Below are 18,108 nucleotides of genomic sequence, written 5' to 3'. Positions count from 1 at the left end.
CAGATGAGGTAATTGAGGCACAGAGAAGTGCTTCAGGCTTGCCCATGGTCACACAGCAGATAAGTGGTGGATATGGGATTAGAACACAGGTCCTGAGACTCCCAAGCCCATGATCTTTCCACTGTACTACACTGTTTCACTAAGCACTTCCACTCTGTGTAGTTATCAAGGTCCACATTTCTACAATTTCCCGTGACCACAAGTTCTCATATCCACCAACTCAAAGAGATGGTTAGGCCACCATAATGTCAAACCCAATTCCCATTTAGAAATCAGAGGAAAAGATCAATTATGCAAGTGGATACAGAAACTTAATCTTGGACTCTCTGATGCTTCATATGCTCTATTTCAGGGGCATAGTATTATATAGATATAATTGGGTTAGAAAGAAATGAAGCACATTACCAAGATCTAAGGTTGCAATAAAGGATTAGTCAGGGCACTTTTCTTTAAGGAGGTAACCACCCTCCCCTTGTATCTCTTTGGACACAAAACCTGGTTAAACATATTTTCAGCTTCTGTGGGAAATGTAGGGTGTTCACAGATACCACTATCATTTCCTATTGCAATGAGTTTAGTCAAATATAACTTGAGTGTTTGGATCACAAAACGCAACCAACCGCAGATACCTAAGAAATAACGTTTCATCCAACAAGATAACGTAGAAGCACCAGTCTGATTTAAGGGCTTTAAAAATTGTGCTTAATCAATTGGGTTTCTTGGTCATGATCACGATAATAATGATGCAAACCTGCAGTCTTCTCTTCTTTGTGTTGGGGTGATCAAGGTTGTTTCCTGAAAACAAATAATCCCCATATCAAAGGCCTGGTTTAGCCAGGGCCTCCTGGATTTAGACCTTCCTGTGGTTTAAGGTGAAGTCAGAGTTGTGTTGGCTGCAAAAGCTCATGTTTTCTTCTTTCTCCCCTCCTTCCCCAGGCCATCTCTCGTCTTTGTGAAGATAAGTATAAGGACTTCAGAAAATCTGCAAGGAAACGGTCAGCTAGTGCTGACAATCTGACTGTGATTCGGTGGTCTCCAGCCATCATCTCCTAACAGCAGCATGTAAGATATTCTTACAGAACAACTGTTTTCATCCATCCACTTTCTCTCTTGGTTTGGGGGGAAAAAAATGAGACTCTCGGTTTTGGGTTTTTTATTTTGTATTCTTAGCTCCGTCAAGCTGCCTTCACACTGCCTCCCAGCGTGTGGCACACAGAAAGCAACATTTTAATGGAAAGAGAAGTCAGTATTGTGGAAATCATAATCCCAGGCATTTTTTCCCAGCGTCACTACCAGCATTCCTTTGGTGAGGAAACGGTGACTCTCACGCTGGAGGAAGAAAGAAGGAAAGGGAAAGAGAATGGTGTAGCGGCAGAAAGAATGATTGAAGCGACTCTGCCATTTTTTTCAGACACTGTGCTCTTGGAGAGATAATCTGACCTGAAAACAAAATAGAAGAGAACGATTTGGATGTGCCCTAAGGATTCAGATTGGCAGTGTTACATCTTAAACATCTTAAGTTATTCTGCTCAGTATTTTCTGTTCAGTTTTTTGCATTCCTTCTTGCTGCTTCTTGGGTTTGGGAGGTTTTGTTTTGGGGGGGGATTTTTTTTTTTTGGTCCTGCAGAGCAGTGAATACACAGTTCTGTAGCTACAGAAGCCCAAACACCCGAGTAAATATTTTTGGTCATTTCTCCCTGCAGTTTTCTCCATGACCTGTCTTATTAGCATTACTCTTCATAAATATTACGCATATGTTATATTTCTGTAGCCTGTATCTTTATTCTCCTTTCTTTCAACTACAACAAAATTGAACCTGCCCATAGTGCTGAACCAAAAGTATCAAAGGAAATCACGTAATCCTCTGTTGTCCTTCTCACTCCTTTTATCTAATTTATAGTAACACACGTGGGTGCCGGGCCTTTCCATGTTCTTGGAGCCATTTTTTGTTTTCTGGGACAGATAGGGATATGGTTGTAAAAATATCCCGATTGTGTGGACCGAGAGGAAGACTTTCAGCAGAGATTATCATCTGGTGGGGATTTTTCTCATAGAATTTGAGGTTTCCCTGAGTTCACTTCATGAGAACATTTTCTGATTGGCCCTGCTCCTTGATTTTTTCACCTTTAGGTCCATTGTTGCAAGCAATAGCCTTGATTTTTATATGTTTACTTTAAATCCAAGTGAAGTCTGTTTGTATAAAATCCAATAAAATTTCCCAAAAAAAAAAGGAAGGGGGGAATATGTTGGGCTGTTCCATTGAAGGTCATTGAAAAGCAGAATGTTAATCATGCTGAGGTATTTTTCACAGGTAGATTGAATTTAAAAAGAACTCAACTTGCATTTTTCATTGTGGGTGCTCAGAGAAGTTTTAAAAAAATTCAAACTGTGAAGAAGGTTCATGCTTCATGAATTAGAATTGTACTTTTTTCATTTCCTGACTCTACCTGTTTTTCCTTCTGGGATAGATAAGAATATTTTATATCAAATAATATATCTTCATCAAAGGGTAAATTTGATCTGAAAACATCCATATATCCAATTCAGTGAAGTATTTTTTGCACGTTTTCTTGGATACAGCTAAACTGTTTCCTGATGAAAGAGTTGTCTGGGTTTTTCCCTTTATATGTATTGTTGTAAAGTGAATGACAGTAGGCTTCCTGCATTTCACCTTTTCTCTGTACTGGCTAGAGAAATGTAAGGGTCTTAAATTAATTTTTTTCACTCTTTGGCTGTCCCAGGATCAGATCCCAAGCCCCATAACCTCATGAACTTATTCTCCACTCACAGTAAAATAGGCCTTGGCAATAAAGGCATTCAAAGGGTTAAAGTTCTCCTTTGGCGTTATAATGCTGAACTGAAATTTCTATTCCCATTCTAGAGGCACTTGTGAAGCCTGTAAAAACAGACAAACAAAAAAACAGGTTATTGCCTAAATTTCATTTTTCACAGATTGGTCTTAAGAAAAATATCAGTTCTTTCTCTATTGCAGTGTGCTAGTGCACTCTAATCCTGAATGCTCAAGTTGACATCTCTCTATAAAAATAGTTTTGATTTAGAATATTTTAAAAAATGTAGAAATCAACACAGTATATTCCCAAGTATATATCCTTTAAAAAGGACATATTTTCTTAGCTTCTGGGATTTGAATACCTCTCAAACATGAATTAGGTTTGGCCATTTTGTAAATTGTCTTATTTTATCGATCCACTTCAGGAAAAACATTCTGTTATCTCTATAGCAGAAATATTAGTTTTATTCCTTTATTTGAATGAGAGATATGAACGTTGAATTATGTAAATATCTCAATGCATCAGCTATAATTTTGTGGAGTTTATTAAACTACTTTAAAGATTGTATAGTCTATTTATTGTATGTATGTACATACAGTCTGATACTTAAAATTTAAAGTGGATTCCGTCACACCTGGCTCAGTCTTGTTTAGACTATTGAATATTGTTTTAGCCTTGTGCACTGCACTCTACCTCTGTATAGATTTTTTTCCATATTCTTTAATTAGTACAAATTCTGTGATTTACTCAGTTATGTTTCTTGCACTAAGGTTTTTTTTGAATCTATGATAAATGTAGGTTTGTTTTTTTTTTTAGTTTTCATTTTGCAGTATAAATCACTTGACATGTAGTTGGATAGGGGTTTTTTTGTTGTTTCCAGTTCCGTTTTTTTTTTCTACATGATGACTTGCTTTTTGTTCTGGTTTGTTCTAAGTTTGCCAAAAAAAAAAAAAGTACAGTTCCTACTGATAACTCTAGTGACTGTAATTTGTTTGTAAGGTGATTCAATACCATACAATTAAAGCTGGATTACTATTTAGGAACACCCTGTCTTAGTGGAGTTTTTGAAACCACCTTTGAATGAAGGGTTCCGTCACTAATGAAAGAAAATTCCCTTGCAGAATAAAGAGAGGAGGTGGTCACCAGCACAAACTAGATCTGAATTCAGTGTTTTAACCTGGTTGTAGTTAGATTCTGTCTAAAATAATGGAGGCTGGGCAGTCATGGTTGAAGGGTTTTATTTTTTTAAACCAAGTTGGAACCCACAGCTAGATAGTATCTTTGTGTAATCCTCCTTTTTCCTCCAAAACCAGGCTTGTTTTAATACATTATCTAAAGATGTCATGTGACCTGCGCCTTCCAGGTTCTCTCTGTTGGGATGTGTCTCTTGCAGCAATTTTCTTCTCCATATGTGTGGATGCCCTGCACTCTGAAATCTCTCTTGGTGGTGAAGATATGGTGACCAGCTGGCTGTATGAGTGGCTGCTGCCATGAAGTGGTGTGAAAGTGGTATTAATAGTGAAAAATGACTTGTTCCTTTTAACCTCTTCTTTGTTTTTCTCTCTCCTCTCTCTCTTTTCCCTGCTCCCTGGCCCCTGCCCCCCCATGACCTCTCGATGTGTTCGATGGCACTGGATCTTGGTTAATATTTTGTTTTTGCTAAATTAATACACCGTCTTGTGCTCATTTTGGACTTTTCTTCTGAGAAATCAGTGGGCACTTGCTCATTAATCCTTTCACAGCCAGCCTGAAAGGTAACTAATGGACAGGTACTGCCTCCCTCTCCCTTCCTTGCTGCACAACCTCCACATTATGTTGGACTCCATTTTTTCTCTCTTTAGTCCCCCTTAACTTCCATTCTGCCTCCCAAGTATTCCAGGTCTTTGCCTTTGTCTTCACACTCTGATAGCTCCGCTCTGCTCTGGTAGAAACCTTTGTGAAGTCTCATCTGAATTCCTGCACTACTCTCCCTGCTGATTACTGGTCTGTCTCCTCTCCGAAGATTTGCCCTAATCTCTGCAGTAAATCAGTCAATCGTATTGAGAAGCAGCGTGGCTTAATGGATAGAGCAGGGGCCTGGGAGTCGGAAGGACCTGCGTTCTAATCCTGTTCTGTCACGTCTGCTGTGTGACCTTGGTTAAGTCACTTAACTTCTCTGAGCCTCAGTTACCTCATCTGTAAAATGGGGAATAAAAGTGTGAGCCCCATGTGGGACAGGGACTGTGTCCAACCTGATTAACTTATATACCCCTGTCCTTAGAACAATGCTTGGCACATAGTTAAGCAATCAGCAAGTCCCATAATTTATTGTGCTTACTGGGTGCAGAGCATTGTACTAAGTGCTTGGGAGAGAATAGTATTACAATAAACAGACACATTTCCTGCCCACAGCGAGCTTACAGTCTAGATGGGGAAGCAGCATGCGTCACACTTCTCAACACCAAAGCCTGCAGGTGCTTCTCGTCGCTTCTGGCCACCTCAGCTCTTGGCCGTCAGCTACAAGACTTCACCATCAGACTCCCTCATCCCTCATTCTCCTCGTCTCCTGCTGCCCTTTCTAGGGTGCTGTGCTCTATGCAGGTGAGCCTCCTGAAACTCCATCTTCCTGCCTCCAAGCTACCTGCTAATGTCACTTCCCAGTTGAAAACTAGTTCGCTTAGGAGTGGCTACTCTTAGTCTCGCAGTTCAACTTTTGGCTGCTGGGAGGCAGGGAGAGGCTCTCTGCCCCAAACCTCAGTGGGAAACCTAACTATGGGTGCGCCTCTCCTTTGGCATAATCCTGGAGGAGAAGGCAGTTTTGCAAATTGACCTTTCTCACAGCATCTGTAATGGGAGGAGGAGTATGAATGACGTTTAAGAAGCCAGTAACATTTAGATAGTTTTAAATCCTGCTGCTGGTGGTAAATTGTGCCTAGAGAGCGAAATCCACAGCAAGTTCATAGGAGTGGGCATATTGGTGGGGTTTTCTGTCTCTGTTATACTCTCCTTCCCCTGTCTACCCCAGCCTCACTTCCCTATGACTACTTAGGACCTAGAGATTCCTCCTGGCCCCGGTCCATAAAGGGCCACCTTAGTCCTTTTCTCCTTCAGCCAAGATATTCTCAAGGTGGGTTCCATTTCTGTGTGGATTTAGCCGGGATTCATTTATTCACTCATTCAGCTGTATTTATTGAGTGCTTACTGTTTGCAAAGCACTGTACTAAGCACTTGGGAGAGGAGAGAGGGGCACCCTTGGGATCACTGCCCCTAGTATTATGAAAAACGTGATTGGCTTCTTTATATTACGAGAATTACTGTGGTAGGTGGTAAATTTTCAAGGGAAAGCATGATTGGACAGCTACCTAAAAGAACCTGTCTCCATGACTGCCACTACAACTCTCGCCACTAATGAGAATGAGGTTCACTACTACCCGTTTATGAACTGATTACAGATTCTCCCCCAATAGAAAATAAGCCTGAGGTTTCTGAAGACGAAACTTGGACTGAAAGCCTCCTTAGCCAGCGTTTTGCATCACAAGCACTCTCAGCTAATGTGGGTAAAATGGGCTTTGTTTAGGGGCAGAATCAGCATTCACCAATGCCGGCTGCTTAATGCGCACATCAGGCAGGATGTCATTGGAAGAGAGAGCTGAAGGGTGGACTTGGAGTGAAGAGTGAACACAGGCGGGAATGGGGGTGGAGAAAGAGTTCAATCACTATCACTATCAATCATAGAGCTGCATAAAGGTGCAAGGGAGGATTAATTTGGGGGTGACAGCCTTTTAGAAAAAAACTACATGTGTAAATTCAACTAGCTCCAGGGCTGATCAAACTTGAACAACCAGTGCGTCCAGGATCTGACAGGTCCTTTCAGCCATCTCTCCCACTGACAGCAATGGAACGAGACTGCTCCCCTAAGAATCAAGTATTCTAAACATTCGTCCCACAGTCTCACATGGAAATACATTGTCGACATTGTGTGTGTCTCTCTCTTGGGTGAGCCAGGCCCGGGGCAGGTGTGCAGTCGAGATGGATTCAACTCTGACGGCAAAGGGACTGGTCTTCGCAAGCATCAGTGGAGAACCTGAAGGTATGGCTTAGCCTCTTGGGTTTTCTGATGCCTCAGATCCAGAAATGATATCCGTACCTTTGGACCTCCTTAAGTTTTGGATGATGCCACTGTTTGTGAGAATCAGTTAATCATGGGTATTTATTGAGGATTACTGTTTGCAGAGCACTCTATTAAGTGCTTGGGGCAGTACAATAGAGTAAGAAGACTGCCCTCAAGAAATTTTTCAGTCTAGCAGAGGAGCTTGCAAATGGGAAAGAAGAAATGCTGCACTGGCACCCTCTTGCTCAAGTCCAGTCTGGCAAGAATGGCTCCAGAAGCAGGAGCAAGAGCTTTCATTATTGATAATAACGATAAGAATAATATCAGCTGTTTTATATATTAAGCACTTACTACATGCCAGATGCTGGGATAGGTACAAATTTGAACACAGTCCCTATCCCACATGAGACTCACAGGATAAGGGGAAGGTGGTACAGATTTTTTTTTTTTAAGCAGATGAAGTAACATGGCCTAATGGATAGAGCACAGGCCTGGACATTAGAAGGACCAGGGTTCTTCCACTTGTCTGTTGGATGACCTTGGGCAAGTCACTTAACTTCCTTGTACTTCAGACACCTCATCTGTAGAATGGGGATTAAGACTGTGAGTCCCATATGGGACATGGACTGTGTCTAACCTGATTAGCTTGTCTACCCCAGTGCTTAGTACAATGGCTGGCACATAGTAAGTGCTTAACAAATACAATTAAAAAGAAGAAATGGAGGCCCAGATAATTATTGGTACTTGCTCAGAACCACACAGTAGGCAAGTGGTGGAGCCAGGATTAGAGCCCAGCTCTCCTGACTCTCAGACCTCTGCTCTAAAATTATTTGTCAGGCTCTCCTTGCTGTCAGGAAGCCTGAGGAGTATTACTAGTGAATCATCCAGATAAACAGAAATAAAGCGGAAGCATAATCTCTGAAGTGATTTGATGAGGATGCCATGTAGATTTTTAATTTGGTTAGAACTGTTGGATAAATACCTTCATTTTGTGCTGCAGACTTTCCTAATGCCAAAAATCCAATCACAGCAACCCCCACCCCCTCTCGGAGATTAAAACGTACACTTAGGAGTTCCTGAATTTGGGTATTGATGTCTATTATGAAACCTAATACAATTTAAACAAGGATTTATTGAAATTCAACAATGCCAGCATGACCCCATTTCACATGTCCACCAGGAAAAGGCCCAATTTCCTGGTGTGGGGCCTTACCTTTCAAATTCCTAGCAGTTCCTTTAGCCTGGAAACTACCATCTAGTACTTTTCAACAGCAACAGAGATTTGAGAAAAAGTTGCCCGAAAGAAGTTTTGTGGGCCAGAAGTGACTGCGTCAAAGGGAGGGGAAGGATAAAAGGAAATTTTTTTCCTTCGCGTCACCTATTGACGATCCCAGTGCTGAATGCCAATTAAAATATTTTCCAGTCCATTGCCCCTCAGAAGTCCCAACTCATTAACTACCAATGCCTTCCTCCCGCATCACCTTTCTGCTGCTTTAAACGGGGCTTTGAAAAGGCTTACAAACTGCTATCTGAACCAAGACGTATTACACATGAAATTGTAAATAGATTGAAAATCTTTGTGTTGGCCTCAAATCTCTGGCCCCAACCGAGCCTCTCCCTCTTCAGTTTTTGCTGATTCATACTCTCTGAATCCAACCCAGAGTTGGGTGTATGAAAGTCACACGGGGCGCCCAGTGAACCTCAACATATTGGGCTCTGCAATTTAAAAGGAGCCCTGTTTGACCGAGAAGAAAGCCTCAAGTGCAATTTTTGGTTTTACCCATCCAAGTGGATCCACCGGAATTTTGGATGAGTAGTAAAAGTTTCTTTTCATAGTCATCTGGACCTTACATTTCTGTAGACCCAATAACAATCAGTCCATCAGCAGTGATAGTAATAATAATGATTGTGATATTTGTTAGGTGCTTACTATATAACAATAAGCATGATGGTAAGGGCTTACTGTGTATCAAGCACTGTTCTAAGCCCCGGGGTAGATATCAGCTAGTCAGATTGGACACAGTCCCTGTCCCACATGGGGCTCCCAGTCTTCATCCCCATTTTACCAGTGAGGTCACTGAGGCACAAAGAAGTGAAGTGACTTGCCCAAGGTCACACAGCAGACAAGTGGTGGAGCCGGGATAAGAACCTAGGTCCTTCTGACTCCCAGGCCTGTGCTCCAGCACTAGGCCATGGTGCTAAGCACTGTACTAAGTGCTTGGCTAAATACAAAATAATCAGGTCAGACAGACCCTTTCCCATGTGAGGTTCACGGTCTGTGTAAGAGGGAGAAGACAGCTTTTAATTCCCATTCTACAGATAAAGAAACTGAAGCAAGAAGAAGTTAGGCTCTAATTCTGGCTTTGCCACTTGCCTGCTGTTTGACCTAGGGCAAATCACTTAACTTCTTTGTGCCTCAGCTTCCTCACATGTAAAATGGGGATTAAATACCTGTCTCTTGCTCCTCATTAGACCGTGAGCCCTGGTTGGAACAGTCTATATCCGATCTGCATATACTGTTCTACTCCAGCACCTAGGTCAGTGCTTGGCACATTGTAAGTGCTCAAATATCAGAGAAGCAGCATGGCTTAATGGCAAGTGCACTGACTTGGGAGCCAGAGAACGTGGGTTCTAATCCTGGCTCTATCACTTGCCTGCTGTGTGACCTTGAACAAGTCACTTCACTTCTCTGTGCCTCAGTTACCTCATCTGTAAAATGGGGATTAAGACTGTGAGCCCCATGTGGGACAACCTAGTTACCTTGTATCTACCTCAATGCTTAGAACAGTTCTGGGCACATAGTAAGTGCTTAACAAATACTGTAATTATTATTTATTATTACCACAGCTCTTAGTTTCTTCAACCAATCCCACCTTTCTCTGCACCTGCGGTGTTCTGCCTATTTTCCACAGACCTCCATTTCCCCACGTTTCCCCTCCTTACCTTCCATCAGGGAGTCTTTGTGGCAGTCGCACTGCTCAGCTCAAGGAAGCGTTTTGAGCTTCCAGTCCTACTTTAGCTGCGGTGCCAAAGGGAATATAACGCCTGTTCTGCCTTCCTCTAATTCCTTGTATTGTCTTGAAAGAGAAGATTCCAAGTCAGGAGATTTCCAGAGCAAACCTTGGCGCACTCAGTTTATAGCACACCTGCTTTGGACTCGGTCAATCACGCAGTAGTTTTTATTGAGCGCAAGAGGGAGGGCATGAGCAAGAGGCTTCACAGAGGAATTCGTGGTCTTCCCCCCCAGGATGGAATGAGACCACCTGCCTCGGTGTCGTTTGCCTCTGAACATTTCTCTCCTATCTGGGAAAATAGGGTATTGTCTCCATTTGTTCCCCCAGTAGCTGTACGGCTGGGGAGAGTTAAACTTGGACAACAGTTGTGGGGTTTAAAATAGGCCCGACGGTCCTCCTTGGATTTCATGGCTGAGCTTAAGCAGAGAGGGGACTGCTTTGTCAGTCTATGAGGAGTTGTTTTTTGAGATGCTAGCTGAACCAACCTCACTGACACCTGACCTTTAAATCATCGAATAGCACAGCTGTCTTCGCCTTTGATAGAAAACAGAGTACAGAGGAAAAATAAGGAAAAACAGGCTATACACGTTGGCGTTGAAGTAGACTGTAAATTTGTAGCCAGGGAATGTGTCTACCCATTCCGTTACATTGTACTTTCCCAAGAGCTTACTTCAGTGCTCTGCACATAGGTAGTGCTCAGCAAATACGATTGATTAAAAAAAAATAGCCTATCAGTGGTATTTATAAAAGTGTCTTTTGAGTACAAAGCATTATATTAAGTACTTGGATGAACAGAACTGAAGACACACATTCCCTGGACTCAAGGTGCTTACAGTCTAATAGGGAGACAAACAAAATTGATTAAATACTGGGAGCAATAAAGACAGGATGTTCCAGATAGTAGTACAAATATGTCACAACTTACATGCATATGAGTGCTGAGGAGAGAAAGAAATAGGTAAATTCTAAGAGTGATTGTAGGATTGACTTGACATGGCAACTGATGACAGAGAACCTAACTTAATGACCTTTTCACATGAACTACTGAAAGCTGAGAAGCAGCATGGCCTAATGGAAAAAGCTCGGGCCTGGGAGTCAGAGAAACTTGTTTCTAATCCAGGCTCTGCTATTTGCTGTGTGACCTTAGGCAAGTCACTTAAATTCTCTTTGCCTCCGTTGCCTCATCTGTAAAATAGAGATTAAGATTGTAGGACATGGTCTGTGTCCAACCTGGTTAGCTTGTATCTACCCCAGCGCTTAGTACAATGCCTTGCACAGAGTTAGCACTCAACAAATATTTTAAAAAAACAAACCAACAACAAAACTAATGGTTGGCCTCTGAGAACCTCTCCCTGCCATAAACTGAGCTCCAGGACTCTATTATAAATTGATTTACATAATCTCTGAATTGTTATCTTGGGATCCAGAAGCACTGACAAAGGAGTAATAATGGTGATGGTGATAATAGTAGTAAAATAATTGTTCTCCCTTCTACTAAGGACTCTGAGCCCCATGTGGGACAGGAACTGTGTACAATCTGATTATCGGGTGTCTATCTCAGAGTTCAGTGGAGTTCTTGGCATATAGTAAGCATTTAACAAATACCATAAATTAAATTAACTAGTAGTAGTAATAGCAGCAGACAACTCCAAAAAGAAACTGACTATTCAAAATTCCAATGGATATAATTGGATGGGTAAAACCAAAGGAGCAAGGAGCTTAGCAAGGGAGAGTCAAACATGCAAATATTAACAGCTAGAGAGGTTAAAAATCAATTAAGTGGACATAGATGTAGGAGTGCTAAAGAGGGGCTAAAGTTCAAAAGTACTCGAGTTAGCTGCAGGGATGATATGGCTCAGGGTGCTGGGAAATTCCTTGTTGAAGAAGAAGGAATTTTAGGAAAGCGGAGGCTATTGTTCTATTTCTGTTGCCTTAAATGGAATGTGAACTGAGTATGGAAATGGCACGCAAATATCGGGGAGGCACGTGATTATGGACCGTGGCATCTGTGCAGCTGATGACAATTAGTTCACATTCCCAGCCCTGAAAAGGTCATTCAGGATTTTGAAGAGAACAAAAATCAGATATCCGTTTTTCCAATCAGGTCATTTTAGACATTTCTTTAAAAGATACACCCAATATACTAAGTAAGAATATGTGTGATGCTGGACTTTCTGGTCTTCAAGAGCTTTTGAGTACTAGCCCTCTGTGGGAGAAGGAAGATGTGAGGTGGGATGGGAGCTGGGGAGGCCAGGACTTTGGGGTCCAATTTCAGCTCTGCATTGGTCTCCCTAACGGGCCAGGCGCAAGTCTCTGAGTGGTGGCCCTTGACCTTACTTCAAACTGCATAAATGGGGAAATTAAACCCTTTTATGGAAACTAGCTTGGGACAGTGGGCCGAATGATCTGATGTGTATGTGCTCCCAGTTCTCATACTGGTTGTGGTTCTCAGTGATTGTGTTCTTGCAAAATCTCGCATTAAGGAAGACGTTGCTCTACTTATGCCCTTGCCACAGTGAGTTGAGGATTGGACTGTCTCATATGGCAACAGAGGATGCTTGGAGGAACAGTAGTACTAGTATTTATTAAGTGCATACTGTGCGCGGAGCACTGTACTAGGCACTGGGAGAGAATATACAGGTGGGCATTAGACATGGTCCCTTTCCCTCAGGGGGCTTACGATCTAAGAGTAGTGTGGTGGTTAGCTTCCTTGGCATCCATCCTTATGGTTAAAGATTTTCATTTCAACATCCCTAGCTTCGGCGGGGGCCCCCTTGAACTGATGATTGTATGAGATTCGATGAATAGAAATTCCATGCTCACCCTATTCCTGTCCTTCATGATTTTGTAAACTCCAATCACGTCCCTTCTCATGCTTCACCCTCCTCACTCGGAACCTGTTCCATCCCCACATCATCTTGGTTGCCCTTCTCTGTGTCTTCTCCGCCACTTCCTAAAACATAGTGACCAGACTCACTCGTAGTGTTCCAGCAAAGGATGTGCCATGGTTTTATATAATGCTGAGAACTCTGCTGCCATTTTGGGATATGTCTGCTCTGGCTTCATCTATCTTTAGGATAGTAGCTCCTTGAACAGTTTTATGTGGTTTGCACAATATACACTGCAGGGAATGCACTGGAGCCTATCAATTAATGGTATGTATTGAGCACTTACTGTGTGCCGAGACGTACTAAACACCTGACAGAGTACAATACAACAGAGTCGGTTGCCTACATTCATTCATTCAATAGTATTTATTGAGCGCTTACTATGTGCAGAGCACTGTACTAAGCGCTTGTTTCCAGAGGTGGGGGCGGCTAATGAGTAGAACAAGGGACCAGGAGCCTCCTTTCAGGATCTAGACTCATCCTTCATTTCTGACAGGAAACTCCATGTATCCATCTATGGATTCCAAAGGTCTAAAGCAGAACAGATGCGACAGGCACTGATGAAAAAAGAATGACTGTAATTGGAGGTTGTTGTTCTTTTTGTCACCAGTTGGTCCCTTATGCCTCTGGGGCAGGTTTCGCCCTGGAATGAATGTAACAACAACGATGACAGCGATGATGGTCCCCGGCAAGGAAGCTGGGTTGCAGAGAATGCTTCTGGAGGAGGGAGCAAAGGAAAATAAATTTAGCATCCCCCTCCCCATTCCTCCTTCCTTGTGTAACTCATCTGTAATGAGTTGCGGTTTCTTTTGTTTCCTGAAGTGGTCTGCCCCTTGTGTCTGAGCTATCTGAGCAATGCCCCCGGAGGGTAAGAATAACCCACAATGGCTGAGATGACTCCTGCTGTCTTTTGTCTTGCTGCAGTTGTCAGCCCCAAAGGTCTGGGAAGCAAAGCGCCTTGGACAGTTAAAACTTGAGGATGCACAATCGAGCTCTATCAATAGGTTCTTCCTCAACTGGGTTGACCCCGCTGATTTATTTTTCTTTTTAAATTTCAGAGCTAATTATTAATCAGCCATTCTCTGTAACCTAAAAACTAGATGTCTAGTCTAAAAGGGTGAGATTCTTCTGCCCAGTTTCAGAGGTATTCTTCAACTGGGGGGTAACTGCAACATGGAACGCTGGGACGTGCTGGGGTTTCTGATCATCACACTGAACTCCAATGTAACCATGGTGGGTGAGTATTGGGAAGACCATCTCTTTGTCAGAAATAATGATCGATCCCTGAATTTGCCTCTGAAAGAAAGCCAGGCTCGATTTTTCAGTGTTCAGTTTTATTGGCTCACCCACCCCTGCTAGAGAGGCACCTGTTCCTCCGTGAAGAAGAGAACTGTTCAGGTTTTACTAGTGGCCTCAAACATATTGTTTTACATTCGCCCTTGATAATTGGAGACGATTTCTTTGATGAAGCGGTGCTGCTGGTTCAAAACTCAGCCCGACCTCTTCTCACTCAATTACCTTCTTGTGATATTTGAATGCCATCCTGGAAGACGGGACTTAAGTAGAAAAGGGCATTTTTTTTTTTTGTGCTGTGTTGTTCTCCTCTTCAAATAACAATTAGTGAAGACACTATAGTAAAGGTCAATGGGAAATTGATACCAGGCTTGGATGGCTTTTATCTAGCTTGATTCTGAGTTTGAGTTGGATTTATCCCAGCCTTTGTTCTAAAACTTAATTTAAAAAGATCAGTGTTTACTCCAGTGCACTTGAAAATGGGACTGTTTAAATTCTTAGCAAACAGTAAAGACTTCTCAGTTTATTAAGAACAATTTGAAGTTTCAGAAAATAATAACTGCCATATGAAAGATTCCAGAAATCTAATAACTATGAAATTTCTCCCCTGAAATGTTTGAAATGGTGATTGGCTGTTTGGTTTTTGTTAATATTATTGTTAGATTTTCAACAAGTTGATCTGACTGACTAAAATCATTAGTAAATTACTAAGTAACTTGCTATTTCACAGACTTCAAGTTTTATATATGTTATTATTCACATTTGTATTTGAATGAGCTATCACTGGAGGTGAAGGTACCCATGAGTATTTGTGTGACTTGAAAAAGGCCAAATCAGGATCCACAGTTCCAGCCATACTGTCCCTGAACAACACGATGTGATATAACTGACTTAAAAATTGTGATGACAGGCCTTTTTTTTTTATGGTATTTATCAAGCACTTACTATGTCTTTCTGGTTCCCTTTATCCATTGATTTTCATCCAGGGATACGAAACCCCTTAGAATATCAGTAGTTTTAATGTAAAATTGGAAAAAAAACAACCAGAGATTCCAGGAGCTTAAATGACTTTCTGGATATCACGCCAAGTTGGAAAAATTGAGATTAACACACAGGGTTCTTGGTTTCCCGGTCCTCTGGTCTCCCTGTGGGGTCACAGCTCCAGGTCCAGTGATGCTATAATTATGAAAGGACTGGTATTTTTCAACTTTGTCACTGATTGTGGTTTGTTCTTTTCTAGGAAAGATGTGGCTCATCTTAATGATACTACTGAGGATGGCAGTGCTTGTTCTTGCAGGCTATCCCATCTACCAGGATGAGCAGGAGAGATTCGTCTGCAATACTTTACAGCCGGGGTGTTCCAATGTTTGTTATGACATTTTCTCTCCAGTGTCCCACTTGAGGTTCTGGCTGATCCAGAGTGTTTCTGTGCTCCTTCCGTATGTGGTATTCAGTGTCTACGTCTTGCACAGAGGGGTCACGCACATTAGAACGGGGCCTTCTCCACCAGACAGCTGTAAAGGGGGTGACTCTCTGATGGGCCCCAGAGCTCCAACCTCCCCCAGATCACACTGCCTGACCCCCGGGAGTGTGGACATTCCTGATTTTTCCTCAGCGTACACCCTACAGCTCATTCTGAGAACTCTGCTTGAAGTGGCGTTCAGCCCTGGACAATATTATCTCTTTGGATTTCTGGTTCCCGAACAGTTTTCCTGCTACCGCTCGCCTTGCACGAGCATGGTGGATTGTTATATCTCCCGTCCTACTGAGAAATCCATCCTGGTGCTTTTCATGTGGGGAGTCAGCGGCCTCTCCTTTGTCCTCAGCGTGGTCGACCTGGCCTGGGCCCTGCAGCGAAAGGTGGTGAGGAAAAGCCTCGCGAGACTGGGGACGGCACCATCCCACGCCCTGGACACGATTAATCAATCCCAGCTCCTTCCCGGGCCCCACAGGGAGTGGGCTGCTGCTCCAGTTGAGCGAAATACCCTTTACCTGGAGGGGATGTCTAGTCAGGCTAGTGAGAACCCTGGGTGGCCACAGCCCAGACAAGAAGTCACCATCCAGTCAACCACAGGGTTGAACATACCCGGCGATAAGTCCAGTGTACTGGGGAGTGTGGATGATGGCAGCGAAGTGATCTCTTGTGTGAGTGAACGTCCTGGCCTCTCCCGCAGACAGTCCAGGGCTCAGCACGTGAAAGAGGCAGCATTCTCTCTGCAACTTGACGAGAAATCTCAGCTGGGACGAGGCTCCTCGGCAGCTTCAAGCCGGCTGGAGGGGCAACACCCACTCGGTGGGCGCAAGTCTTCTGAGGGGCAGTTACTGTGTAGCAGCCCCAGCTACCTGAGATCAAAAAAGTCAGAATGGGTGTGAAGCTCACCCCGAGGGATGTCCGGTGGAGATCCGGGTGAAAGCATGCAGGCTCTCTCTGTAGAGTTGACTGCATGTCTCAAGAAGGGACCTGTGAGAACAATTCAACTTCATTTCTGTGCCAAACCCCTCTCCGAAAAACCTTATCCCTTGACTGGATACCTAATACTGAGTAAAGAACAAAAGCAACAGCTTGCTGTAAAGACCTCCAGATGGTTTGGGAAGCCCCGAGAGGTGATCAGAGAAGATTTCATTTAGATAACTTGGGTCGCTTAGTTAAGATTTGTTTCGGGAAGCAATGTGGCCTGGTGGAAAGATAGTGGGCCTGGGAGTCAGAGGACCTGGGTTCTAATACTGACTTGGCCACTTGTCTGCTGTGACCTACGTCAAGTCTCTTACCTTCTCTGTGCCTCAGTTTCCCCATCTATAAAACGGGGCTTAAATTCCACTCCCTGTGTTCAACCTATGTTGTATCTACCCCAGCATTTAGTACACTGCTCAGCACACAGTAAGCGCTAAACATATACCATAATTATTTCTTGCTGTCTAGATCACTGAATGTGCTGAGGGTGCTCATTTTTTCTCATTTATTTTCCTTCCTAAAACGTTTTAGGGGTGAAATATAGATCCTGGATGAGGACTTGAATTTCTAAATCAGTTTAATTTGAAGCTGAGGTTAAAGTATAAAATTTCCCACCAAAACCCTGGAAATTCTGACACAGCTATTACATTGGCCACTTGGACTTTTGAGAGGCTATAGATCAGACCTTCATCTTTTGTATGAAATAACTTTTGAAACAGGAAGATCTGATGCAGGATCCGTTTCTAAGGGGCTTTAAAACTGAATCTCACACCTCATTTGAGGAAGATTCTAACACTGACAGCAGAGTTAGATGGAAGCCTGGGTGGGCAGAGGAGCCTATTGGATTCCCTAAGGGAAAAATGTCCTTCCCTTCCCCACCTCCTAGCAGGCAGTCTTCTCCCCAGTGCTGTTGGGGCTGCTGAGGTGCCCCTATCTAATTGGTGTGGGCCACCACTTAAGAGCAGGAGGCCTAGGGCAGATAGCCCTTCTGTCTAGTGGTTAACCAGACCCAGTGGTCACCAGTCATGCTTTGGAAGAAAGCTGTGATTGTTGTCCTCCGTGACATCCATCCGTTCTGAAATGGTCACATCTCAAAGACAGCAATGTATTACTTAAGATTGCAGGAGTAGAATTGTGTTACTTCCGAGCCAAATTATGTTCCCAAGCCTGAATCAGAATGAGGCCTAAACCCTACTAAAATCATATCTCCTTCAGGCAGCCTTCCCTGACCAACCGCTCATCTTCCCACCATATTCACTGCCTTTCTGCTGCCACCTATGCCCTTGGATCTGTATCCTGTAAGCATTTTGATACCCCCAGCCCCATGGCACTTATGTCCATATTTTTTACTCTGTTTCTTCCCCTATCTGTAATATGTTTTAATGTCTGTCTTTCCCACACAAGATTGTAATATCCTTGAGGGCAGAGATTGTTTCTGCTAACTCTATTTTACCATCTCAAGCACTTAGTACTGTGCTCAATACACAGTAAGCACTGAATAAATACCTTTATCGATGTTTATTAGAAGCATATTGCCCAGAGGGGCCCAGCATGTAAGCATTGGTGATCTGTGTAGGCA

General features: G+C 43.0%; 2 protein-coding genes across 2 annotated transcripts in view; both read left to right on the top strand.

Annotated features, from left to right (window-relative positions):
* Nucleotides 1–3,835, top strand: part of CCNY (cyclin Y) — a 129,779-nt gene extending 125,944 nt beyond the window's left edge. The window contains exon 10 of the mRNA XM_029077800.2: nt 937–3,835. Within this exon, the coding sequence (XP_028933633.1) occupies nt 937–1,053 (117 nt within the window). The 3' untranslated portion in view covers nt 1,054–3,835. The remainder of the gene's footprint in view (nt 1–936) is intronic.
* A 9,312-nt stretch (nt 3,836–13,147) lies between these two features.
* On the top strand, nt 13,148–16,781 carry GJD4 (gap junction protein delta 4). Its single transcript, XM_039913933.1, has 2 exons — nt 13,148–14,021; nt 15,318–16,781. The coding sequence occupies exons 1-2, from the start codon at nt 13,958–13,960 to the stop codon at nt 16,448–16,450; spliced, it is 1,197 nt and encodes a 398-aa protein (XP_039769867.1). The 5' UTR covers nt 13,148–13,957; the 3' UTR covers nt 16,451–16,781.
* Nucleotides 16,782–18,108: the final 1,327 nt, after the last annotated feature.

The sequence above is a fragment of the Ornithorhynchus anatinus genome, chromosome 13 (genome assembly GCF_004115215.2).
Source record: "Ornithorhynchus anatinus isolate Pmale09 chromosome 13, mOrnAna1.pri.v4, whole genome shotgun sequence".
Classification (NCBI taxonomy): domain Eukaryota; kingdom Metazoa; phylum Chordata; class Mammalia; order Monotremata; family Ornithorhynchidae; genus Ornithorhynchus; species Ornithorhynchus anatinus.
The sequence above is the reverse complement of the archived record's forward strand: the minus strand, read 5'-3'. Positions and strand labels throughout refer to the sequence as shown.